Raw genomic sequence first — 24,106 nt, 5'->3', positions numbered from 1 at the left:
CTTCTCCCTGCCCCGCGCGCCCTCCTGCAGCCTCCGAAGCGGCGCTCTCCAGAGGAGGCGACCTCGGGCTCCCGGGTGGCTTTCGGGAGCGGGCCTGTGCGTGGTGACCGCAGGCTGCTGAGGGCGGCCTCCTGGACCCTGTAGTCCAGGGGGGCCGCGGGGCTGGCACGTGCTGCCCGTGGCCTCTCAGCCTCCGCCCACCAGGAGGGCCCAGCCAGGCCAGCTGGACGCACCAGCACTAGTGTCAAGGGGCAGGAGTCCCCTCTAGTGACCCCACGCTGACCAGAGGGCGGCTGGTTTCCAGGGAGCCCGGGGCTGTCCGGCCTGGCCCCCAGTGACCGCGGGGCGTGGCGGGGAGGCCTGCCGCCCCCTCCCCTTGGAGCCCCTCCTGGGCCATGGGGCAGCCCCGGACCTGAGCCCTGCTGTCCCCTTTCGCTCAGAGTGTGACCCTGATGAGGAGCGGCCCTCGCGCATCTTGCAGACGTCTCTGCTGGCCGCGGCGGGGACGCTGGCCATCGCGCTGCTGGGGCTGTTCCTCTGCAAACGGTAGGCGCCCCGCCCGCCCGTCGCTGGGGGGGGACCCCAGCACCCGGGGCCCTGCTGGCTCCTCCCGGATCCAGGCGCATCCCGCGTCCAGTCTTCACCGCGTGTGGCCGGGTCCCCAGGCCCATGGGGGCTCCAAGTAGGGGACCCTGGTTAAGGCCATCGGGTCCCTCGGGGAAGCCGGGTTCCCAGGCCTCACGGGTCAGCGGACGCCACGTTCCCGAGGGGAGGAGCCACATCCCGACCACAGACTGGGTTCGGGTCCCCGCCTGGTCCAGCCCCTCCATGTCCCCTTCACTCGTGGCCACCTGCTGCAGGCAGGGGAGGGTCCTGGGAGGGAGCGCTAGCCTGGAGGGACAGCTGGGGTCCGGATGCAGGATCAGGTCAGGAGTCTGCACTTTGAATCCCAAGTGACCAGCCGAGGCCACCCCGGCCCCCGTCTGCAGACCCGCGCTCAGGGCTGGGCGTGGGGTCACGGGAGAAGCTGCCGCGGGTGTCCCCGGGTGGGAGGGGGCTCGCGGGGTCGAGGGAGGCCCTGCTGGGTGGTCAGCTTCTGGCGAGTCCTGTGTCCCAGGAGGTGGCGGTGAGGAGACGCTTCCCCAGGGAGTGACCTCAGGGTCGTCTCCGTGGAGCCCCTGCCCCCTGGGCCCTGCCTGTGGTGGTGGCCTCTGAGCCCGGTGTCCCTCTCCTCCCAGGTTCTCCTTGATGCAGAGGCTGTTTCCTCCTGTCCCCCGCGTGAAAGCGACCGTCTGTGACCACGTGCCCAATGGCGAGATGGTATGTCGTCGGACGTGGGGTGGCCACTGCCGTGCCCAATAGGCAGCATGGCCTCGGGGGTCCCTAACAGCCTGCCCATCCCCACAGCTGGCCCTGGAGGCCGCGGGAGACGACTGTCCAGTGGCCCAGGTGCAGGACTTGGAGGAGCCCTGATGGCCCAGCGCAGGACCTGGCGGGCTGTCATATTGCAGGGCGGCCACAGGCCAGCCCGCAGGACCAGTGGACAGTGCCAAGGGAGGGACAGGAGACGGACATGCGGAGCCCACGCTGCCTGAGAATAAAACCCGAGCATCGGGTCCACCTCCACCTGGTGTCCCGGCTGCTCACTGGCCCTCAGGGGACCTGCGCCTCCCAGGCCGCTCCGCCCAAGGACCAGCTGGACTGGCCGCGCCCGTCCCCTGCGGAGGGATCCCTGTCTCCTGTCACTGCAGCTGGGTTTTAGGTACCCCTCCCCCAAGGCCTGCCTGTCCCCACTGACTGCAGGTGGTCACTACTGGAGGCCGGACAGGACTCCCAGTCTGCGGGCCCAGAGCCCGGGAGTGACTCCACCAAGTGCCCCCTAAGCACTGACCCCACAGGACAGTGACCCCCACAAGGAATGAGTTCCCAGGAAATGGCCCTGGGGTCACCCACTGTCCTCCAGCTCAGCTTGGGGCTGTCCTTGACAAGGAGAGAAAAACGCTGAGGGACACCAGGGCTGTGACAAGCCCCTGCAGAGGCAGGAAGCAGGGACCTGCAGACTGTCCTCCTGGGACAGTGGCCCCCGGGGCCCAGGGAAGTAATCCAGCTGGGCTCCAGGAGTCAGCAGGGTGCAGTGTCAGGTCCCAAGCTGGCGCTATCGGGGACCCGGTGGCCAGCTGGGCTCAGGTTACCCCAGGAGCTGCGGGGAGGGAGGGGACACCGGCCAAGTGACCCACACCTGACACTGGGCGCACACCTCCACCTGGGCCTGCGCTGAGGGCGGCTCCTAGGACCCTGAGGCCCCAGGTGATCCCCCCTGCGGCTGGACAAGGCCAAGCTCATGGGTCACCTCCAGGCCCCAGCCACTCCCTCATCCCAGGACAGGTCAAGGACACCAGGCCCCAGGCCTGCTGTGGGGGGCTCTGGGAGGGGTGACTCCCAGGAGCAGCCCATGAAGGGGACGAGGGTCCTCACCAGAGACCCGAGAGCCCCCTGCCCGTCCACCATGGAGGACCCAGGAGGAAGGCTCCTCTGGGGGCAGGAGCAGCCCCAGTGACCCTGGACCTCGGCTTCCAGAGCCGCAGCTGCTCCCCGATAGGAGGCCACTCTCCAGAAGCCTGTCCTTCCCAGGGCTGACCCTCTGCCCCGGCCAGCGTCCTGCTGACCCGCGGACCCCCCAGGCCCAGGCAGGCTGCGCGGCCGTGGTGTCCTGTTTATTTCTCGGCAGGTGCCACAGGGAACATGATTGCGGACTCGCTGTGCGCAGCGGCTAGTGCTTGGGAGTGGACACGATTCTGTTAAATAAATACTCAGGCGGGCCCTACAAGCTCTGGACTCGGGGTCTGCCTGGGGGCCTGCCCAGGGCCCGCAGGACACGGTCAGGACGCCCGGCACCAGCGTGTGGAGCGGGGTGTCCGTGGTCACAGGTCACCATGAGTCCCTCAGCGCCCAGCCCCGACAGACACCCTGGCCAGGACAGACGGGAATTTCTGGAAGGTCCATGGTCCCCAGCGTTGGGTGCTCCCACCCTCTGGTCCCCGGCGGGCGGCCCCGGCGCCGACGCTCCGGGCCTAGATGACCTTCTTGAGCTCGTCGTAGAGCACCAGCACGAACGCGCCGCCCATGCCCCGCAGGACGTTGGACCAGGCGCCCTTGAAGAAGGCCTTGCCGCCCTCGTCCCGGAAGATCTTCCTCCAGCAGTCCACGGTCCCCGTGTACATGATGTCCGCTGCGGGGACAGGGGCGGTCAGGAAGGACAGGGCGGCCGCCACCCACCCCGGGGACCTCAGAGCAGGGGCAGCCTGACGTGGTCACTGCAGCCGGAGCTCTGACCAGAGACCCTGCTGCCTGCCAGGTGCCCGCGGGCTTCCCCTGCAGGGTCAGCCGAGTCCCCCCGCAGGACCACCGCTCCCTGGACGTGCAGACTGCCGCGGGGACAGAAGCCTGTGCCTCGGGACCCCCTGCAGGCGGCCTGGACCCGGGCAGCCCCCGCCCCCCCCCCCAGGCCCGGGTCAGTACCTGTTTTACGCCCGGACTGCATCATCATGCGCCGCCGCACCGTGTCGAAGGGGTAGGAGACCACGCCGGCCACCGCCGTGACGGTCTGCGCGATCATCCAGCTGATCACGATGTGCGTGTTCTTGGGGTCGGGCAGCATGCCTGTGGACGCGCAGGCCAGGGTCAGCCCCGCTGCCCCCGCTCCCGCCAGGGAAACCCCAGGGACAGGCGACCCTCCCTCAGCTCGAGGTCCAGACAGACTTGCCCATGGCCCCGCCGCCCCAGAGGCTGGAGGCCAGGGCCCAGAGTGGCCACTCTGCAGGGGAAGGAGCCGTCCAGGTGAGGGACAGCAGGCCCCAGTCCTGACCCCAGGGCCTGAGAAGGTGACGGCACATTGTCACAGGTCTAGAGAGGGCAGGTGAGGTCAGTCAGGACACAAGACTGTGAAGCCCCCGCCCAGGGTCCTGCCCTGCCCAAGCGGAGGCCAGCTCAGAGGCCGGGGGGAGGCTGCGGGCCTCCAGCCTCACTCACCCTTGGCCGTGTCGTAGACCCCGAAGTAGGCCGCCCGGTAGATGATGATGCCCTGCACCGACACGTTGAAGCCCTGGTACAAGCCGCGGAGGCCGTCCGACTTGGTGATCTTCACCAGGCAGTCGCCTAGGCCCTTGAACTCGCGCTCCGCGCCCGACTTGCCCACGTCGGCCGCCAGGCGGGTCCTGGCGAAGTCCAGCGGGTAGACGAAGCAGAGGGAGGTGGCCCCGGCCGCGCCCCCGGAGGCCAGGTTCCCGGCGAAGTACCTCCAGAACTGCGTGTGCTTGTCCACGCCGCCCAGGAAGACCTGCTTGTACTTGTCCTTGAAGGCGAAGTTGAGGGCTTGCGTGGGGAAGTAGCGGATGACGTTGGCCAGGTTGCCCCTCCAGAAGGACAGCACGCCCTGCTCCTTGGGGATGCGGACGATGCAGTCCACGATGCCCTTGTACTGCTTGTCGGCCGCGATCTGCTTGCTGGCGTGTTGCACCTGCGGGGAGGCCCAGGGCGGAGGTCAGAGGAGGGCACTGCGCACCTGGCCCACCTGCGCGCACAGCACGTGTCCTGGGAAAACTGACCAGCCCCTCTGTGGGTCCTAAGTGCTTATCAGGCCAACTGCGGTCGCAATGTTTCACTGCAACCCGGTCCTAGCGACAGTGTTGCCAACCCCTGGGCTACTCAGTGGGACACCCTCAAGGGCGCACAGCTCACCGGGGCTTATGGCTAGCTACACGGTGCACTGTGAAAACTCAGACCAGGACCAACGTCCAGTGTCTGGAGCCTGGGGTCGCTGGCCATGGTGCACTGGTAACGGGAAGGGTCGCACTGCAAAAAGATGCAAGCCTGGAGGCAGCCCAAGGCCACTGTCCAAGCCCACCGGGTCCCCGTGACCCGCTCAAGGTCACAGGCACTAGGCCGGTCCGCGCAGCTACGCCGGCGCGCATGCGCCTGACAGGCCGCGCCGCAGCCCCCAGGGCGCTGGGCCGAATGCGCAGGCGCAGAGTCCCCGCCCCTGAAATGCGGCAGCGCCCCTGTGGCCAAGCCCCCGGAAGTCGGCGCAGCGCGGACAAAGTGTCCACGGCCTCCGACTTCCGGCGCCTGCCTGCCTGCCCGCCCGCCGGCCGGGTGCACGCGGCCCAGCCGGCCGCGCTCCCCGGCCCCCCGCGGCCCAGCCGGCCGCGCGCCCACCTGCAGCAGCAGCTTGACCCGCTCGATGGGGGCCACGGCCGTCTTGGAGATGGCGGCGGCGATGCCCCCGGCCAGGAAGTCCTTGGCGAAGGAGATGGCCTGTTCCGTCATGGTGGCGCGGGGTCAGCGGAGCGGGCGGAGAGCCGGAGCGCGGGCGCCGAGAGCCGGAGGAAGGCCGCCGCTAGCTCAGCGCTGCCGCCACCGGGACCGAAAGGACGGGGTCGCCAGCGCGCAGCCGCTAAGGCCGCCACGCCCCGCCCACGCCCCGCCCCGCGGCCCGCGCGCCGCGCCCATTGGCTGTGCCGCCGGCCCGCGCCCCGCCCCGCGGCCCGCGCGCTGCACCCATTGGCCGCGCCGCCCGCCCACGTCCCGCCCCCGCACGCTGCCGCGCCCCCGCGGGCTGTCGGGAGCCCCGCCCCGCCCTGCGCCCCTGGCCGTGGGCCCATAGGCCGCCCCGCCCCGAGGCCTGTCGGGAGCCGGGCCCCGCCTCTGCGCCTGGCGGGCCGGGGGCTCTGCGGCGGTGGCCGTGACCTTGACAAGGTCGAGGCGTGGTCCGGAGGTGTCACTCCCTTGGGGGGGCCGTGCAGCCTGCAGTCCTGCCGCGAGGCCCAGTCCACCCCGACAGGACGTGTGTCCCGCTTCTCTCGATGTCTGTGCTCGCGACACGTGGTGCCCCGACCTTGCCCCTGTCGCCCCCAGACCCGACACCTGTCCCCTTGCCCCTGTGCGTGCCTAACCTCAGCCCCATCCTGAGTCCACCTGCGGGTCCTGGAGCCCCTCCCTGACCTCTGTCCCCGGGGGACCTGGGGTGTCCCCGCCGTGGTGCCCTCGGCCTCCGCGTGCCCTGTGTTCCCACCTCGCGCTTCCACCCTGGGAGCTGCTGACCCGGGGGAGGAGCTCTGGCCGTGACAGCCGGTCTGTCCCCCCCCCGTGCCTCACACGAGGGTCCCCAGGCCGCCCCCGCACTCCGTCCACCCCTGCCTGCCTTTCTTCCCTTCCTCCCACGTCCCTCTGCTCTGCTGCCTTCATCTCTCTGTGTCCCTCCCTCACGGGAGCTCAGGGCCTCGTGCATGCTGGACCCGCGCTGGCCAGGCCTACCCCGGCCGGACCCCTCTCCTCTCCCTGTTCCCTTGCTCGCTCCCTCTCTCCTGTCCCTGGGCCTGTTCTGCTGCCGTGGGTGGACGTGGGGTCTGGCCTTGGGAGTCTGCTGTGCGTCCCTGAGGCTGGGGTGCAGGGTGGACAGGGGCGAGAAGGTCCCCCTGGGTTGGCCAGGCTCCCTCTGGGGGCTCTGAGCAGGGGGCCAGGGAGGCCGGGTCTCACAGACATTTAGGCCCAGGTTACAGAATGGGCCTGACGGGGCTGGGAGGGACCGTAGCCCTCAGGCCAGCTGCCACCTGAGATCCAGATCCCTCTGGTTAGTGTTGGTCAGGCCTGGCTCCTGGAATGTGCTTCCTGATCCCCCTCTGGGAGCCACTCACCCCTGTGTCCACAAGGGCATCCTGTGCCCTCAAGGGTGTGCCCTGGGGGAGTGGGGACACGGAGGAGGGGTCAGGCAGACCTACCCCCAGGGCTGGGACCCCCACCAAGGGCAGCTGGGGAAAGGAGGGGTGCACAGGTGTCCCCACCCTGTGTCCCACCCGAGACCCCCCCTGCAGCCAGCCAGGGGCTCCCCCTGTCTTGCTGCGGGGGGGGGGGGGGGGGGGGGGGGGGCTGGGGCTGGTTTGACCTGCAGAAACGGGTCCCTAGAAAGCCACTGTCCCCCAGAAGGGCCGTGGGGGGCTGGTGGAGCAGCTGTCCCCTCAGATGTTGGTTGTCCTTGATCTGTGTCCTCCCAGCACCCAGGTAAGGCCGGTGGACGGTGCTTATCCAGAGCTGATCTCACAGGCAGCTCTGGTATGCAGCAGGCGCCCAGTGCCTCCCTGAGGGAGGGAGTGACTTCCAGGGAAGGGCAGGATGCTGCCCTGTGGGGACCTGCGCTGACCCCTGCCCTCGTGGACCCTGCTGGTGTGGATCCCGGAAGCCACTGCACAGGGACGCGTGCAGGGACCTCGCCCACCACAGCAGGTGGTCTAGAAAGTGCTCCCACAAGTGCGGACAGTGGCCTGTGGGCAGTTTCTCCACGTCTCTTTAATCCCTTCCAGGGGACACACAGGGAAGGGTGGTCCAGGAGCCCGGGGGACCCTCCCTGTGGTTCCAGGGTCTCTTCCTGGCCTGGAGGCCAGGGTTGCCTGCGGCTGGTGCCCCAGGGGCGCTGGGCAGTGTCTGTGGGAGGAACGCATCAAGGACAGTGTCCCTCAGCTGTGAGGGGTCTGGTGACCGTGGGAAGTGCGCCTGCAGGGCAGCAGGAGGCGGACACCTGCCGCTGGCCTCTGTGGGTCCTCGTGCAGGGCAGCGGTGGAGAGGGATGCGGGGTCCAGGGGTCACTCCTGGGCCTCGGGCCTGCAGCAGGCTCCCAGCAGCTAGCATGGCGTGGGGCATGGGTGGCCCCTGGGACAGAGCGGTGGCCTCTGTGACAGAGATGTCTCCACAGAGGGCCCCACGTGGGCCTCGGCCCTTCCTCTCTGACCTGCGTCCCTCACAGCCTGGAGCGGCCTTTGCAGGGGACCTAGGTGGCCAGTCTGCTCCCCGGTGCCTGGAAACTTCTGCAGGGTGGGGCCGTCCTGTCCCAGTGCCACCTGCCTGAGGGCCAGCAGCTAGAAGAGGCCAGAGTCTTCGAAGCCAGGCGTCCATCATGCATTTGAAAGGTGTTAAGAGGGACGTGGTCAGCAGAGGACGGTCTTGCACAAGTCCACACTCACTCCTGTAAACACGGGCACGGTGTTTGTGCCCTTGTGCGTCTATGTCACCTGCGCCTCTAACGCCCGCGGTGGTTCTGATCCAGAACGGGCAGGTGCGCTCTCCCTGGTCACCGTGGGGGCGGGCAGGTAGCCCGGCTGGCAGGGGGACCTTCCTCCATCCCCGCAGCAAGCCCAGTAGGTCACTGCGAGCCGCAGCCGTCTGCAGAGGGAGAGCGCCGCTGGCTCTTGGCGGGCTGGGGGCTACCCCCCGTGGGCGGCGTCAGCAGGCCTGGCTTTCCAAGTAGCCGCATCGTCCACCCGAGGCTCCTTCTGCACGCGGGAAAGGGCCCACTCGCAGCTGGGAGGGCAGAGAGCTCTCGTGTCCCCTCCTGCCACGCTCAGGGTCTCCCGGCTGCATCCTGAGGACACCCCGGGCCGAGCCGGCCCAGCCCCCGAGGGTGTGCGCACAGCGCGGTTCCCCAGGCGGCCGTGTTGGGACGGGGTGTGCTGGCCCTGAGCGGGACCCTGCCGGGGGACTGCACTCGGCCAGCAGTGGAGACGGGGCAGCCCGAGGAAGGGGCAGAGGACACAGGGCCGGGACCAGCCAGCCACGAGCTCCGCCGCTGGCCGTGGGCTGGGCTTTCCGGCGCCAGGCCAGGTGGGCGCTCTACCCTGTGCCCGGAGCTCCGTGGCCAGGCCTCGGGGTCAGCACCTGGCGGAGACCGGCCACCGCCTGCGGGCAGGTCCGCGGTCAACGCTGCGGGCAGGAGCTCTCAGGCAGGGCGGGCCTGGGAGGCGCGCGGCGGGTCAGGGCTCCGAGCAGGGCGCGCAGGGAGGAAGGTGGCTTTATTCTCCGCGTCCCGCAAGGCCCCGCCCACGTGCCCACTGAGCTGATGGCGTGGGGACCCCGGGCTCCCTCCGCCTCGGGACCACGACGCCCACACAAAGGCCCCTTGGGGCGTCAGGGGCACATGCGGATGCCCAGGACTGCGCCCGGGAAGTCCCCGGCGGGCGCCACCTGCATGTCCCCGAAGCCATGCTGCTCCAGCAGGCGCCGGCCCTCGCCCAGCGTCCAGTCCCTGCCCGGCGTCTGCACCAGCAGGTCCAGCTTCGGCCTCAGGCCACGCCGGGCGGCCCCCGGGTCCTCGTCCAGGGCAACTTCCGCCAGCAAGAGGCCGCCTCCTGTGGGGACAGGCAGGGGCTGGAGTCGTGGGCCACCTCGGGGGTCTGCAGTCTCGGGGCAGCGCCACCGGGGCCCCGGGGTCAGCAGGACAGGATGCCGGCGGGGACACGGAGGGCGCAGGCCCGGGAGGGGGGACAGGTGGGGCGAGGGTAGGAGGCAGACGGGGACAGCGGAAGGTACAGAACACATGCAAGGACGGAGCGACAGGCAGACAGCGACAGATGGACAGGGACCGCGACGGGGACAGCTGTACACAGGTGGGGGCGACAGGAGACAGGTACAGAGAGGGACGGTGCGTCCCGAGGACGGCAGAGGGACGCGGTGGGAGGGATGGGTCTGGACAGGGACGGAAATGACAGCCGCGGGCCTAACAGGTGACAGGGGTCCCTAACATAGGGAGACACGTGACGGCCACAGCGGGGAGAGGAGAGGACCGGATGGACGCAGTGAGAGAGGGGAGGCCGCGGGCAGGGGACACGGGCAGCAGGCGGAGGGTCAGCAGCGCTGGGGCAGGTGGGCGGGGCCACGCGTGGGCGGGGCCTTGTGGGCGGGGCCAGCCTGGGCTGGAGCTCGTGTCCCTCAGGGAGAGGAAACTGGACACGGGACGTCAGTGGGCGGCCACCTGTGGACAGCACGAGGGAACGGGACGGGGCCTGGCCACAGCACAGGGTCCTGGCCGGAGCCGCGGGGAGAGCTGGGCACAAGAGGGGCAGGGGCGTCCCTGCCGCCGGGAGCACCCAGGGTAGGAGGCCACAGGTGTCGCTGGCCAGCGCTGGCCTCTCCTCCGTAACTGCAGGAGGCTCCCAGCCCTGGACACCCCGGATCGCGGGGCACAGGCCCAAGCAGCAGCTGTGCGTCGCCCGGAACCGCGGTGCCCGCTGCGCAGCAGAGGACTCCCGGCCCCAGGACGGGCCATGGCCAGGGGCCAGCTGCGGCCACAGGGCCACTGTGCACCCAGGCAGACCCCGGGACAGGGCTGAGCCTTTGAAAGGCCAAGGTGACATCCTGGGCTCTTGGTGACACTCCTCTGTCCCTGGGGTCTCTAGTGTGTCCCCTGTCCTGTCCACGGAGGGCTGGTCTTGACCCCAGTGTCCAGCCCAGCCACTCCACAGCAGAGCACAGCATGTGGCTTTGGGACACACAATCCTCAGAGCCTCGTCACCCATGTCACCACCGTCCTGGAGTCAGGCAGGGCTGGGTGGCCGCCTGTCCCCTGTGAAATGGACCCCGGGGTGGGATGACCCCTGCTCCAGCCGCAGACCCTCTGGTGGGAAAGGGGACCCGCTCTCACCCGGCCGGCAGCACCCTGCGACCCTCCTCAGCAGCTGGTGGACCTTGTCGTCCGGCCAGTCGGGCGGCAGGCGGGGCAGGATGTACAGGTCAGCTGCGGGCAGGGCGTCCCTGGACGGGTCACCTGGTGGACAAGCAGAAAGGCAGCTGGGACCACAGACCGGCCTGACTCCAGGGTGGCTCCAGACCTCATGTCCCCAGGGGGAGAGGGACAGGAGGGTCGTCCAGGCTGCACTGGGGGCTCCAGCCCAGGCAGAGCCAAGGTAGGGCGGGGACACGGGGACGGGCGCTTGGCCAAGGGGACCGGCGTGGACCCACACTGCCACAGTGGACAGGCTCAGGGGGCCCTCGTGCCATGGCCGTGTCCTCCCAAGAGACAGAGGAGGGGACACAGACCCAGAGGAGGAGCCCCGTGGAGACGGAGGCAGAGACTGCAGTGAGGGGCCACCAGCCCAGGGCAGCAGGGGCAGGGACCGCGAGTCAGCGGGGACGGCAGGCAGGAGGCAGAGGGCGGCGGACGGTCTGCAGGAGAGGTCTGCGGTCACTGCCCTTTTCTCAGTTACTGAAGTCCCAAGACCTGCTGGGCCTGAGCCCTGGGCCCCGGCTGCCGCCTCTCGTGGACACGTGGGAGGGAACTAAGCAGTGCCCAGGCCATCAGGAGACTTCCTCAGGTCCAGAGCAACATCCCCAGCACCACCGGGAAGTGCTTCTGGCAGTCTAACCTATGACCTTCCTTTCCTGGGGGTCCCAATGGACACCTGCAGAAGTCCATCTTGGTCCTTCTGCACCCCACTACTGCGTCCAACACCGCTCACCTTACTCCCAGGTCACAGACACCCGGGGACAGACACGCGTGCTCTCCGCACAGAAGGGGATGTCACCTGGCCAAGGACACCAGGTGGCAGACAGAGGGCACTCACCAGGCACCAAGCTGACGCGGGCCGTCGGTCCACCCTGGGGCTGGAAGCAGGACACCTGCTCCAGCTCGTCCGGGACGTCCAACACCGTCACCTCCAGCCGCGGGCACTCCCGGGCCAGCTCCCAGGCCAGGGCGCCCCTGCAGCCTGCAGAGGACCAAACACACATGTGGGGACCCTGTGGGCCCTTAGGGGCCTAGGGACCCTACGGTTTCCACGGGTGTTTGAGGTCAGCACTGAGGCCAGCAGTGCAAACTACACCTGGCGGAGGTCAGTGGGGCTGGCACTGATTCCTCCTTGAATGCAGACACCATGGCTGGTGCTGCCGCAGCCACTCTGGCCCCCCAGGAGGACCTGGGTGCAGAGGATGGGGAAATGCAGGCGGGTGGCCAGGCAGTCCGCCCAGTTCCCTGAGCCCATCAGGCTCCCTGGGACTCTATGTGCTCCTTCCCCCCACTGCCCAGGGGCCAAGATGAGCTGGAGTGAAAAGGATTAACCAGAAGGAACCGGACCTGGTCAGGGGCTTCCAGCCTCTGCCCCTCTGGACGGCCACCAGGAGGGGTCTCTGCAGCAGACCCGGGCCACCCGAGGGACCTCCCCTGGGCCCCCAGCTGAGGTCCTCTGAGGCTCAGGAGGGGCGGCCTGCTCGGCCAGTCTCATCAGCGCCAGGTGCGGGGCAGGAGGAAGGGACTGACGCACCTCCCAGGAGGCAGGCGGAGGAGAACCGCGACAGGTCGAAGGCCGAGGCCAGGCGGCGGGCGGTCAGCGAGGAGAGGGTGTGCGCCGCCTTCAGGGCCTGCAGCTGCGTCTCCCGGCAGGGGGGGCCCTAGGGCAGAACGGGGTCTGAGGGTACTGCGGACCCCGCGATCCACAGCCATCTGGGCACCTGCGTGGCCCTGGCAGGGAGCTTGGGGACTGGACTGGGGAGGCAGCACAGGCCTCATCCCAGCTGCCCGGGAGGCGGAGGCAGGGAGTCTCCAGCTGCAGGTCAGTCGGGACAGCTTGGGAGACCGTGTCTCAGAAATAAAAAGGGCTGCCAGGTGCGGTGGCTCACATCTGCCATCCCAGCTGCCCGGGAGGCTGAGGCAGGAGGTCTGCAAGCTGGAGGCCAGCAGGGACAACTTGGGGAGGCCCGAAGCATTTAGCCAGACCCCCAACAAGGGCTGGGCTCCGCGGCTGGGCACTGGCCAGCGTGGGAGGGAAAGAAAGGGGTAGTGACTTCAGGGACCCGCAGACTGTCCCTCAATGGGGAATTCGGGTGCTGCTGGGCGTCGGGGAGCCCTGGCCGCCCACTCTGTTCCAGCCAGGAGCACCGGCCGAGCACGCAGGATCAGGAGCCCGGGCCAGGCCTGTGCGTCCTTGGTGAGGCCCCTCGACCTCCCAAACCTGGCGGCCCCCCTGTCCCTCGGGTGGGCAGAGCCATCCGGGTGCCCACCAGCCCCGCCCCTGGCCCTGGGTGGGCGGAGTCTCTGTGCTCACCACCTGGTCCCCCGGCTGTCCCTGCTGGTCCCCGGGAGCCCCGCGGTGCGGCCGCGGTCCCTCCCGCAGGGTGCGCTCCAGGTGGCTGAAGAGGTCCCAGGTGCGCTGGTCGCTGTGCAGGATGAGGCCGTGCAGGGAGCGCGCGCCGCCGGACACCAGGTGCCGCCCGGCCAGCTCCGTGTTTCTGTAACCTGCGGAGCGGGCGGCGGCGCTGCGTCCAGGGTGACCGCACCCTGCCCAGCGAGCACCCGCCGCCTGCGTGGACCCTGGGGGCCGGCGCCACCACCCGATCACGGCCCGCTGCTCCGAGCAGCCCAGCGGGCAGGACAGTCTCCACCTAGCATCCGTCCACCCAGCTGTCTGTCATCTGTCTGTCCGTCCGCCGGCCACCCAGCCTGTCCACGCTCTCCACTGTCCTTCCCACCATCCGTCCACCCAGCTGCGGAACCAGGTAGAGCCATCCGTCTGTCAGCGTGTCCGTCCCTCCTGGTCAGCCTCGCGGAGACCGACTGGGCCACGGCCCGGCCCTCACCTCCCGACCTCATCTGCCCGGGGCGCTCGGCTGGTCCAGTTAAGTCCCGTCCGGGCCCGTCCGGCCTCCCCTGCCAGCCCCACCCGGCACCGGCCAGGGTCCCCAGGCCCCCGGCGGTCACCTTGCTCCGTCTTCCGCAGCAAGCCCAGGGCCACGCAGACCTCCAGCAGCCTCCTGGTCCCGCACACGGAGGCGTCCACGGCGCGGGCCACGTCCGCCGCCCCCCGGGGCGCGCCGTCGCTGAGCAGGTCGAACACCTTGAGCCTGCAGGCGGTGAACAGGGCCTGCGGGAAGGGCGCGCTGAGGGCTGGGGCTGCCCAGGGCCTTCCTCCCGCGCCCCCCTGGAGCTGGACGCTTCCGACCGCTCCACTCGGTTCTCGCATGGAGATCCCGAGCGTCCGCGGGATGCGCTCCCTGCCGCGGCCAGACCCCAGGACCTTGGCACGTGACTAAAGACGCGTCTTTAAGGAGCTGGCCGCTCGCCCACGCTACCTTGGACACTTTGAAGCCGTCTATCAGGTCCAGGAGGCCGGCCGGGAATGGGGTCTGGGCCTCCACCGCCCCGTTGCAACTGGCCTCGCTTGAGCCCTGGGCAGGCGGGTCTCCTTCCGCCTCCGACACGCCCCTCAGGCTGCCCGGGGAGCCGGGGCCAGCGCCAGGGTCCCCGTGGCTCTGAACCGGCCCCGGGTCGCCCGCGTCCAGGTCACCGAGGGTCTCGAAGCTGTCCACGGGCGGGATGGAGTCGTGCTTGACCCTCCGCACGTCCTGGCCGCGGGGCGGGTAGTACAGCTCGGCCAGCTGCTTGCAGAAGCGGTTGAGTGGGAAGCCCACCACGTTGAGGAAGTCCCCGCGGACGGACTCCACCAGCATGCCCCCCAGCGACTGGATGCCGTAGCCCCCGGCCTTGTCCCTGCGCGGGGAGGAGCGCGCATGCGCGGAGAGAGAGAGGGAGGTCAGACCGGAGCCCAGGGTCCTGCGACCCACCGATGGCCAGCTGGCGCTACTGGTGAGACACAGGACCAGAGCGACCCGGGCCATTGCTGCCCCTGGCCTCTTCCCCATGAGGAATCACCCTCTTGGCAAACGTCCTTCCAGGGGCGCTGGTGCACACCTGCAATCCCTGCCAGGAGGGAGGCCGAGGCAGGAGGATCCCAGGGTAGAGGCCGGCCTCAGCACTCGGTGAGGCTCTGTCTCAGAATAAAATACAAAGAGGGCCGGGAGGTGGCGCCGAGGCCAAGCACCCTGGGTTCGACCCTAGCACCCAAAATTTAAAAATGTCTCCTCCCGGGCATAGTGGTTGGTTTAGGGTCTTCCAAACGTCTGCCTCCCTCACCCTCAGGTGCACCCCAAGCTCAGGAGCCCTCTTATGGCTTCACACGACACACGGTGGACCGCACGGAGGGGCCCAGGACGGTCACAGCCAGGTTTTCTGTCCATGGTTCTTGCTGTCGTTGAAGACCTCAGCCTACTAAGGGGCAGGTGTGTGAGGCGGTTTAGTGACTGCATTTATCGCCTACGTGGTGCCTGCTGGGCCAAGTCAGGGGTGCGCTGCACTGAGGGCACCCCACTCGTCTTCCACTTAATGGTTTGCTTTGAGACAGAGTGTCCCCAAGTAGCCGAGGCTGGCCTCTAGATTGCTGTCCTCCTGCCTCGGCCTCCAGCATTGCTGGGATGTCCAGCGTGGCCCCTGTGCCCGGCTCAGGGCGTTTTTGGATTAGGAAGACTTCAATTTAGGGAGCATCTGCCAGGAAGGGGCTGTGTCCGTCACTAATGAGAAGCGTCTCCTCTGGGGGGACTCCTGCCCGGGCCTCCAGCCCCTGGGCGCTGCCCGGCTGCCATGACGGCCGGAGCCAGGCTCTGGTCTCTTCCCGGGACCCGCTCCAGCTCCCCGGAGGGAGCGTCCTGCAGTGCCCGCCAGCAGGGCTGCCCCTCCCCGGGCGGGACTCACATGGGCTCCCCGCTGTGGATGTACTCCCACAGCAGGTCCTCGGACAGCTCCGAGAAGGTCACCCTCGTCTCCTCGTAGAACTCCGAGACCTGCGTCTCCAGCAGGCGGTCTGCAAGGACGACAGCCACAGGTCAGGCCCACGGCCACCTCGGGCGCCTGGGTGCCGCGGTGATGGCTGCGCTCCTGGGTCCGCGCCTGAGTGTGCGGCTCAGGGCTGACTGTGGGGGGGGGGGGGCTCAGCGGGGACGGAGGAGCAGGGACAGGAGCGTCAGCAACCAGGCACGGAGCCAGCAGGGGGAGGGCCACGGGGACAGGGCTGGTCTCCTGGGGACCCTCAGACAGGAGCCGGAGTGGCCATGAGGGCCCGGGCTGTGGGCAGCATTGCCCAGCGCACAGCCTGCGGGAAACTTGGGGGTCTGCGGGACACACCCCCAGCTCTGCAGGTCACCAAGGGACCTGGTGTGGGAACAGGGTCTCTGCAGAGGTCATCAGTGAAGGGTCCCGAGATGGGCTCCTCCTGGGGCAGGGGGCCCTCATGCAATGGCCGTGTCCTCCCCAGAGACAGAGGAGGGGACACAGACCCAGAGGAGGAGCCCCGTGGAGACGGAGGCAGAGACTGCAGTGAGGGGCCACCAGCCCAGGGCCACCTGGAGCCCAGGAGCTGGACAGGCAGGAGGAGCCCCCGGAGCCCTGCAGGGAGGTGGACAGCGCTGCGCAAAGGCGCCCAACTCTCCACACAGGACAGTCCTTCCCGGGCGGTGGGCAGGGTCCTCCCTTCCCCACGTGCAGGGACATGCAGCCGCCCGCCCAGTGCCCAGGAGGCGGCAGCTGCCCCTTACCTGCGGTGGTGCAGTGGACGATGGCCACTCCCGTGAACACGCTGTGCTCTTTGCCGCTCAACCTGCGAGGCCCAGAGCCCGCTGGGCACTTAGCGGCCAAGGGGCAGCGACGTGCCCCGCCCCGCCCCTGCCACGCTGCCCCACCGTCCAGCCACGGGGTCCCCAGGGAAGGCCTGATGCAATGACATCTGAGGGGCGCCATGTAGACGGGAGGGATCACCACCCCAGGAGGCCGCCAGCAGGGCCCCCAGCCCCGTCCACCCCACAGGGGCCTGCTCTGCTGGACCTGCAGCCCAGGGGGCCTGGGGGGAACCGGCGCCCACCTTGAAAGCATGTGGTAGGCGTCCTGCTTGTCCACGGGCTTCTCCAGAACCAGCCCGTCCACTGCCTGCAAGAAAGGGACCCGAGGCTTCCCCACTGCCCGCTCCCCGGCCACCCGAGCGCTCACTGCCCCTAACTCTCAGGCCCTGGGGTGGAGGCCAGGCCTCCCCCATGCCAGGGGAGCTCCCCCCGTGGAGCCCCACCCAGCCCTGGGAGACGGTCCTGCTGGGTGCCCAGCGGCCTTTGAGCTGGCCATGACCCTGCCTCGGCCTCCTGGGCAGCTTGGGCCGCAGGTGGGTGCCATTTCTTTTATTGACACGAAACTGACACTCGAGGTTCACCAGTGCAGAGTGACAATTCAGGGCATTAGCACGGGCAGCACGCTGGGCGGCCACCACGGCCACGTGTCCATCCCGAACCAGGATGACCCCACCTGCAGAGCTGGTGGGGTCTCCCGCAGAATAAGACCCCAGGCAGGAATGGAGAGGCAGGCCCCGCGGTCTCCCAGCCTGGGACGCCACCGCCGCCCACGCCCTTGCAGTCTCGGGCTCAGACCCGCGGTGGCAGCTGTCTGCGCTGGAAGCCCTGGGGGTGGCACCGTCCCTGCAGCCCTGGGAAACGGCACATGCCCAACCACAGCAGCGCAACACCCGCTGCCCCTGCGCGTGGGACCCGCAGCGGACAGACGCCCAGCTCGGCAAACCGGGGGGACTCACCACGATAGTGTCCGCCCCGATGACCACGTCGGGGGTCCGGAGGTCCTTCTGCAGGCAAGCAGACCAGGTTTAGAGGGGCTCCCCCAGCCTCCCATGGCCTCCCCCTCACTTGTGGGTGTCCCTGGCACTCAGCTGACTTCTGGGGGACGGTCCCCAGCGTGACCCCCCGCAGGGCTAGTGCGACACCATGCCCTGAAGGCCACTCCTGGAGCCCGGGGCAGGTGCCCTTGGACCCCTCCGGAACGGCCTTCTGTACCGGGGCGCATGGGGCCAGCGCGCTCTGCTCTGGGGCCCAGATGCCCTGGACCCTTTGGGACCTAGGACCTCAAGGTCCCCGGCCACTCGGTGTAACGGGAGGAACGGGTTCGCAGAACCAGGAAGCAATCCAGGCCGAAAGCCCAAGACTCTGCGCAATTCGAGAAAGGCCTCAGCGCGCATCACCAACCCCGGGGCGACAGTGATGGCCACCTCCCTGTTCACAGCTGGACGCCAGCCTTAGCTGGGAGGGGCTCACAAGTCCTGGGTGCTGGGGACCAATAGAGGAGCCACTGATTGTGCCCGAGGGGAGCGCGCACGAGGGCGCAGCACCGCACAGGCGGAGGGAAGCGCTATAACTCCACCAACAATGCGGAGCGCACATGTGCGCGTGCGCATCACCCCGCGCAGGTGGCTCAAGTCCTTTTATAGCATCCTGCGGATCCTGCCGCACCCTACCCTAAGGACCAGCTCCGCCAACCCTGCCCGTGCCAACGGATTCCGACAGCGCCTTACGCATCCCACTCCGCCATCAGCTGCCTTAACCCTGCGCCCCCCATGCACACGGCTGTATTCATCATGGTGGGCGTGGTGGCCCTTAGGGTCAGTTACCCCATCAGCAATACCCTACCCTGACCCGTGCCTTAAGTTTCCTGCAGTATCAATCATGATGCATGTTACACTGTCACCCAGCGACCCTTCAGTCCCGGGTCCTATTAATTATAGCAGCGCATCGCATCACACGTTAGCACACAGCAGCAGAAAAGCAAGAGTAATTGTGTGTTAACGTTCACACTACAGTAGAGTGTCACACTGTAACACCCGGCGGTGGACACCCCCGTGGTATGTCCGAGATTGCGGTCCTACGTTCACTGCAACATTGTCTCCTACTAACAGAGATGGATATTAAAGGCGTATCCAAACCAGCTGACTATTAACTATAACAGCAGCTCACACTAGAACACCCCACAACAGAGACGCTGCATTCCTCCTGTACCCTAAATGTCCACACTGAGCCTGGTGGGGGTGCAAGCCCCCACCAGGAGCTCGGGAGGCTGAGGCAGGAGGATCGCGAGTTCAAACGCAGCCTCAGCAATTTAGAGAGGCCCCAACTCACCCCCAGCCCTATTTTATGTTTCATTGGTCGAGTGCCCCTGCATTAAGGGCTGCAGAGGAGCCAGCCGCACTCCTGCCACGGCCCGGTGTGGAGCTGCGTGCGCCGACTGCGCGCCCCACCGGCCCCATCCGCGCGCCCCGAGGTCCCTCAATGCCACCCAGCGAGGGAGCAGGACAGCCCGCTTGCCTGGTGCAGTCTGTGCGCCACCTCCAGGGCCTTCTGCTTGGCCGTCTCGATGGCGTAGGCGTAGGGGCTGGGGAAGGAGGCTTTGCTGAGCGTCTCTTTGAACTTGGACGGCACCACCTCGAACCGCAGGCCCTGGAACACACGAAGAGCGTCTGGGGCCGGAGGCCGCCAGGGGCAGGGGAGCGCGCGCGAGGGCGCAGCAGCGCACAGGCACAGGTGGTGGGGCGGGATGGCTGGGTCTGCCGAAAACGGGCACCTTCCCGCGCTCTGTCCCTCTCCCCAGCTGCTCGTCAGGTGGCTCAGCCGTCATTTAGGGCCACCAGCTGCTGGGGACCTCGGACCTGGTGGAAAAGGCTGGGCGAGGAGGACGCACTGCTGGAACTGTCATGGTTACATGGTGGCTCCTGGTACCTACCACTCAGCCACGCTGATTCTGTGTCCTAAAGGACAGCAGTACAGTAACTAGCATGTGACACTATCCTACCTATGAGCCACCCGGTCATTCTCTACCCTGAGTGACACACTAGAGTCAATGGGACAGCACTTTACATTACAGTTCCTAGCGATGGACACACTACATCAGTTCTGTGTCCAAAATGATCATGTGGGCGTGGCCGACTCACCTGTCACGCCAGCCACAGGGGAGGCCGAGGCAGGAGGCTGGCAAGTTCAAAGCCAGCCTCAGCGACTTAGTAAGACTCTGTCTCAAAAGTATCTTTAAAAATGGCTGGGGCCACGCAGGTGCGAGCCTGTCATCCCAGTGGCTCGGGAGGCTGAGGCAGGAGGATCACGAGTTCAAAGCCAGCCTCGGCAACTTAGAGAGGCCCTAAGCAATTTAATGAGATCCTGTCTCTAAATAAAAAATAAAAAGGGCTGGGGATGTGGCTCAGTGGTAGAGCTCTTGCCTAGCATGTCGGGCCCGGGTTCAATTCCCAGTACTGAGAAAAAAAAAAACCCAAAAAGCCCATATTATTTATAATAGTGATTACATAGTGGCCCGTAATTACAGATGGGCGACATTCATTCTGCATTCTGAACGACACTATTATATTTAAATGCAATACTACGTTACATTACCACACACAGTAACAGCTCAACTACGCTGATTCTATATCTTAAATGATTATACCAATTACAATGGTAGTCCCATAGCAAGAGATCGATAATTCTAGAGATACAATCATTCTATATTCTAAATGAATATAAGTCTACATTCTGTATATTAATAGCCACAACATATTGCACTGTAACCTACAGGCACAGATAAACTGCACTGAATCTATTTCCTAACTGTAAATCTAATCACATAGCAGCCCATATATCAAATGCATGGTTCCGTATTCTGAGTTATAGTCTTGCCTTATTTTATTTTGCGGTACCAGGGTTGAACCCACGGGTGCTTAACCACTGAGACACATCCCCGTCCCCTCTTAAAAAAAAAATTAAAAATGGTTGACAACCCTTTATTTTATTTATTTATTTATGTGCGGTGCGGAGACTCGAACCCAGTGCCTCACACGAGCCAGGCAAGCGCTCTGCCATTGAGCCACAACCCCAGCCCTCGGGCCCCTTGTAGTGTTCATTTTGACACAGGGTCTTGCTAAATTGTTCAGGGCCTCGCCCAGCTGCTCTTGAAGCTGGCCTCCAGGTTGCAATCCTCCAGCCTCAGCCTCCCGAGCTCTTGGGACGGCAGACGTGTGTCACCACGTCCGGCTTAATGACCCTGTTAGCCGTAACCATACATCACCTTATAACACAGAGTCATGGAAACGCTGCATGATCTCTCTCCTCAGGGCACAGGGCAGTATTGATTGGGGCCCTGGGGTCGCAGCTCCGGGGAGTCAGGTGGCTTCTGGCATACCCAAAGGTCAGTGAACTCACAGTGTCCCACCATGAGATCGGGCAAAAGGGGTGGCCACTCACGGTGGCTCTTGCGTGCGAGGGATCTATGAGGGAGCCCCTGGGGACTCAGCGATAGCAGCTCCAGTCTAGTGGGGACAGGGTGTGGACCTGAACAGGAGGGGGGCAAATCCCCTGTGGAGACTTCCCATGGGGCTGCACGTGGCCCTCCCCACCTTCTGCCCTGTCCCTCCCACCCATTTCTCCTGGACCTGCCGGGCCCATCCCCCTCTGTCCCCGTGGTGGACCTCTGGACAGCACCCCCCCAGTCTACCCACCTGCCTCCTCCAAAACCTCGGCCAGGGCCTTCTCCCTCAGCACTGGCCGCTGCCCCCAGCACCTCTCCCCATAAACCAAGCTTCCCAATACCCACTTCTGCTCTGGACCCCCTCACAACTGCCCCAGGACACCCAGGCCGGGCAGCCACTGACCCCACCCACAGGCCAGTAGGCCACTAGACCCTGGACCCCAACCCCAAGACCATGTGGTCCCCTTCCCTGGGGCCTGGGGACCCTCCATCCCCAGATCCCCCTCCTTATGCTCCACAAAAGATCCTTTTCCTCTTCCCTGTGGTCACTAAAGCCCTGCCCAGGGTCACTAGGCTCGCCCCTAAGCCTTCCAGTCACCAGGTCCCTGCAGTCACTAGGACCACCTCCCCAGGGGACCGGCCTCCCCCACCAGGACCTCCCCCAGCCTCTGGCCCCTCAGCAGGACAGAGCCCCTGGGCACTAGGACACCTGGTCCCTATTACTGGGGGCTGTGTTCACCAGGGCCGCGTCACTAGGATGTGCCCCACCTTGTCACTCGTCCCCATCCCCATCAGTTAGGGAAAACCCCACCTCCGTCACTAAGACCCCCACCCTGATCACTAGGGTCCCCAATAGGGCCCCGACCCCTGTCACAAGAATCCCCCCATTTCTGGTCACTAGGTCACCCCCACCCAGTCACTGGGACCCTCACCTCTGGTCACTAGGGCCCCATGGTCACTAGGTCACCCCCACACAGTCACTGGGACCCTCCCTCTGGTCACTAGGGTCCCCTGGTCACTAGGTCACCCCCACACAGTCACTGGGACCCTCACCTCTGGTCACTGAGGTCCCCTGGTCACTAGGTCACCCCCATCCAGTCACCTCTGGCCACTAGGGCCCCCTGGTCACTAGGTCACCCCCAGGCAGTCACTGGGACCCTCACCTCTGGTCACTAGGGCCCCCTGGTCACTAGGTCACCCCCAGGCAGTCACTGGGACCCCCCCTCTGGTCCCTAGGGTCGCCTGGTCACTAGGTCACCCTCACGTAGTCATGGGACCCTCCCTCTGGTCCCTATGGTCCCCTGGTCACTAAGGCTGGTTGTCAGGAGGCCCTCCGACCCGGTCACTAGCCCCTGTCCTGCGTCGCTGGGCGGGCGGTGGCACTGCGCGGGGTCCCCAGGAGCCCGGGGTCAGCGGCCCTGCCCTGTGCCCTGCCCTGTGCCCTGCCCTGCGCCCTGCCGACCCTCACCGCGTTGCTGAGGATCTCCTGGCGGCGCGGGGAGGCGCTGGCCAGCACCACGCGCTTGTGCAGCAGCTTCCCGATCACCGGGCACAGCGCCATGACTCCGCCGGCCCCGGGACCGCGGCCCCGACCCGCCGGCCCCGAGCCACCGCCGCAGAGGAAGAGGCCGCCGGAGCCCCGCCCCGCCCCGGAGAAGCCACGCCCCTCCAGCCACGCCCCCGGCAAGAGAGCCTGACTTCCGCCTCCGCCAGGAACGAAGCCACACCCCCTCGACGGCACGCGCTCCCTAAGCCACGCCCATGGCCCGCCTACGTCAGACAGGAAGCCCGGTTCCTACTACGCCCCATCCTCCGCCACCGCGCGCCCTGGCCCCGAGCCTATCAGAGACGTAGCCGCGCCCCTCACGCCACGCCCCCGGCAATAGCGCGCCAGGGCCTTACGTCCGCCGCAGAAGCCACACCCCCTTGGCGGCAAGCGCCCTCTTACCCCACGCCTAGGCCACGCCCCTGCCAGAGAGGAAGCCACGTCCCTACTACGCGTAGTCCTTGGCAACTGCGCGCCCTGGCCCCGCCTCTGTCAGAGACGAAGACGCGCCCCTCCACGCCACGCCCCCGCTTGGCGGCCAGTGCCGTCTCTACGCCACGCCTAGACTACGTCCTTGTCAGAGAGGAAGGCACGTCAGGACTCCGCCTCCTTCTTAGCAACAGCGTGCCCTGGCCCCGCCCCTGTCAGAGGCGAAGCCACGCCCCTGCTACTCCGCCCCGGGCAACCGCGAGCTCAGGCCCCGCCCCTTCAGAGACGAAGCTCCGCCCCTGCTACTCCTCGCCCCCCCCCCCCGCAAACGCGCGCTCTGGCCCCGCCCCTGCTAGACCAGAAGCCGCGCCCCGCCTACTTGTCGCTCTTGACAACAGACCACCCAGGGCCCGCCCTGTCAGGGACGAGGCCACGCCCCTGCTACTCCTCCCCGGCAACCGCTCGCTCTGGCCCCGCCCCTATAGATCAGAAGCCGCGCCCCTCCTACTCGTTGCCCTTGACAACAGACCACCCAGGCCCCTCCCTGTCAGGGACGAGGCCACGCCCCCGCCACGCCTCGCTGCTGCAGCCGGCCGCCGGGTTCCCGGCACAGCGGAGCCCCGCCCCGGCCGCGCGCGCAGCTGGCCGGGCCCCGGGCTCCGGAAGCTAGGCGCCCGCTGGGGACAGTGCACGGGGCGTGGACCCCGGGGCCACGCAGGCGCGGTGGGGGCGGGAGCCTAGGGGACCTTTGGGGGCGCCGGGCGGGCGTAGGGTCGGGGATCCTGTAGGGACGGTGTGGAGGTGGGGCCCCGCCAACACCCGTGGACGGCGGCCCTGGGGGGCTCCCGCGGAAGCCGTCGGGGGTGGAGGTGGAGTGGCTTCCGTGTCACCATGGGGACCGTGGAGATGGGGGGCCCCGAGGGGCAGTGGAGGGCTCGGAGATGGGAGGGCCCCCAAGCGCGGGGTGGCCACGTGGTGTTCGGGAGCCCGGCGGGTTCCCTGAGGGCTGTGGGCACGGGGACACCCCCTGTCGGGGTCACCGGGACTGGGAAGACCCTGCGGGCGCGCGGGGCTCCTGGAGAATGGGCAGCCCCCACAGGCGCGTGGGCAAAGGGGGCACCCTGCGGCCGTGGCGGGGCACGTGGAAATTGGAGGGACCCCTCGCGCGGTGGGCAGCCTAGGAATGTGGGGCACCGTGGAGGGCGGAGGTTGGGGGGCCCTGTGGGCGTGGTGGGCACTGTGGAGACTGGACCCTGCGGGCGCAGTGGGAGGCTTGGAGAGGGGGGTTCGTGCTGCAGGCGCAGCGGGGTCCTGGGAATGTGGGGGGCTCTGAGGGCGCGGTGCGGGGGCGCACGGTGGGGAACGCGATGAGCGGTGGGCGAGGCGCAGAGGGGCGCACCGCACCAGGATCCGGTGGGGTCCCGCTGACC

The 24,106-nt window shown here is 67.4% G+C and overlaps 3 protein-coding genes across 5 annotated transcripts in view; 1 reads left to right on the top strand and 2 right to left on the bottom strand.

Annotated features, from left to right (window-relative positions):
• The window catches only part of Il3ra (interleukin 3 receptor subunit alpha), an 11,856-nt gene extending 10,230 nt beyond the window's left edge, over nucleotides 1-1,626 (top strand). For both annotated transcript variants that reach the window (XM_071607018.1, XM_071607019.1), the window contains exons 10-12: nucleotides 441-546; nucleotides 1,239-1,320; nucleotides 1,408-1,626. In XM_071607018.1, coding sequence (XP_071463119.1) covers nucleotides 441-546; nucleotides 1,239-1,320; nucleotides 1,408-1,473 — 254 coding nt within the window. In that variant the 3' untranslated portion in view covers nucleotides 1,474-1,626. The remainder of the gene's footprint in view (nucleotides 1-440; nucleotides 547-1,238; nucleotides 1,321-1,407) is intronic.
• A 1,073-nt stretch (nucleotides 1,627-2,699) lies between these two features.
• LOC114106890 (ADP/ATP translocase 3) lies at nucleotides 2,700-5,435 on the bottom strand. The gene is made up of 4 exons (XM_027954084.3): nucleotides 5,215-5,435; nucleotides 4,030-4,516; nucleotides 3,520-3,660; nucleotides 2,700-3,229 (listed from the first exon to the last, which is right to left on the bottom strand). Exons 1-4 carry the CDS (start codon nucleotides 5,323-5,325, stop codon nucleotides 3,072-3,074), a joined length of 897 nt encoding a protein of 298 aa, XP_027809885.2. The 5' UTR covers nucleotides 5,326-5,435; the 3' UTR covers nucleotides 2,700-3,071.
• A 1,887-nt stretch (nucleotides 5,436-7,322) lies between these two features.
• On the bottom strand, nucleotides 7,323-22,340 carry LOC114106884 (probable bifunctional dTTP/UTP pyrophosphatase/methyltransferase protein). 2 transcript variants are annotated; one of them, XM_027954072.2, is made up of 13 exons: nucleotides 22,170-22,340; nucleotides 18,775-18,906; nucleotides 17,217-17,264; nucleotides 16,503-16,567; nucleotides 16,180-16,241; nucleotides 15,341-15,449; nucleotides 13,885-14,302; nucleotides 13,514-13,676; nucleotides 12,861-13,051; nucleotides 12,081-12,207; nucleotides 11,385-11,528; nucleotides 10,466-10,588; nucleotides 7,323-9,173 (listed from the first exon to the last, which is right to left on the bottom strand). In XM_027954072.2, the coding sequence occupies exons 1-13, from the start codon at nucleotides 22,260-22,262 to the stop codon at nucleotides 8,953-8,955; spliced, it is 1,896 nt and encodes a 631-aa protein (XP_027809873.2). In that variant the 5' UTR covers nucleotides 22,263-22,340; the 3' UTR covers nucleotides 7,323-8,952. The 2 variants fall into 2 exon arrangements, with proteins under 2 accessions (XP_027809873.2, XP_071463118.1); XM_071607017.1 differs by lacking the exon at nucleotides 18,775-18,906.
• Nucleotides 22,341-24,106: the final 1,766 nt, after the last annotated feature.

This window comes from Marmota flaviventris, chromosome Y (genome assembly GCF_047511675.1).
Source record: "Marmota flaviventris isolate mMarFla1 chromosome Y, mMarFla1.hap1, whole genome shotgun sequence".
NCBI classification, from domain to species: Eukaryota; Metazoa; Chordata; class Mammalia; order Rodentia; family Sciuridae; genus Marmota; species Marmota flaviventris.
The sequence above is the reverse complement of the archived record's forward strand: the minus strand, read 5'-3'. Positions and strand labels throughout refer to the sequence as shown.

Bases quoted from the DNA above. Each gene is read 5' to 3' on its own strand.
- LOC114106890 (XM_027954084.3), bottom strand. From the start codon at position 5,325: ATGACGGAACAGGCCATCTCCTTCGCCAAGGACTTCCTGGCCGGGGGC. The intron at 4,517-5,214 runs GTGGGCGCGCGG...GCCTCCCCGCAG, and splicing joins GGGTCAAGCTGCTGCTGCAG to GTGCAACACGCCAGCAAGCA. The intron at 3,661-4,029 runs GTGAGTGAGGCT...GCGCGTCCACAG, and splicing joins GGTCTACGACACGGCCAAGG to GCATGCTGCCCGACCCCAAG.
- LOC114106884 (XM_027954072.2), bottom strand. From the start codon at position 22,262: ATGGCGCTGTGCCCGGTGATCGGGAAGCTGCTGCACAAGCGCGTGGTG. The intron at 16,568-17,216 runs GTGAGTCCCCCC...CCTTTCTTGCAG, and splicing joins TCGGGGCGGACACTATCGTG to GCAGTGGACGGGCTGGTTCT. The intron at 14,303-15,340 runs GTGAGTCCCGCC...CTCCCCGCGCAG, and splicing joins ATCCACAGCGGGGAGCCCAT to GGACAAGGCCGGGGGCTACG.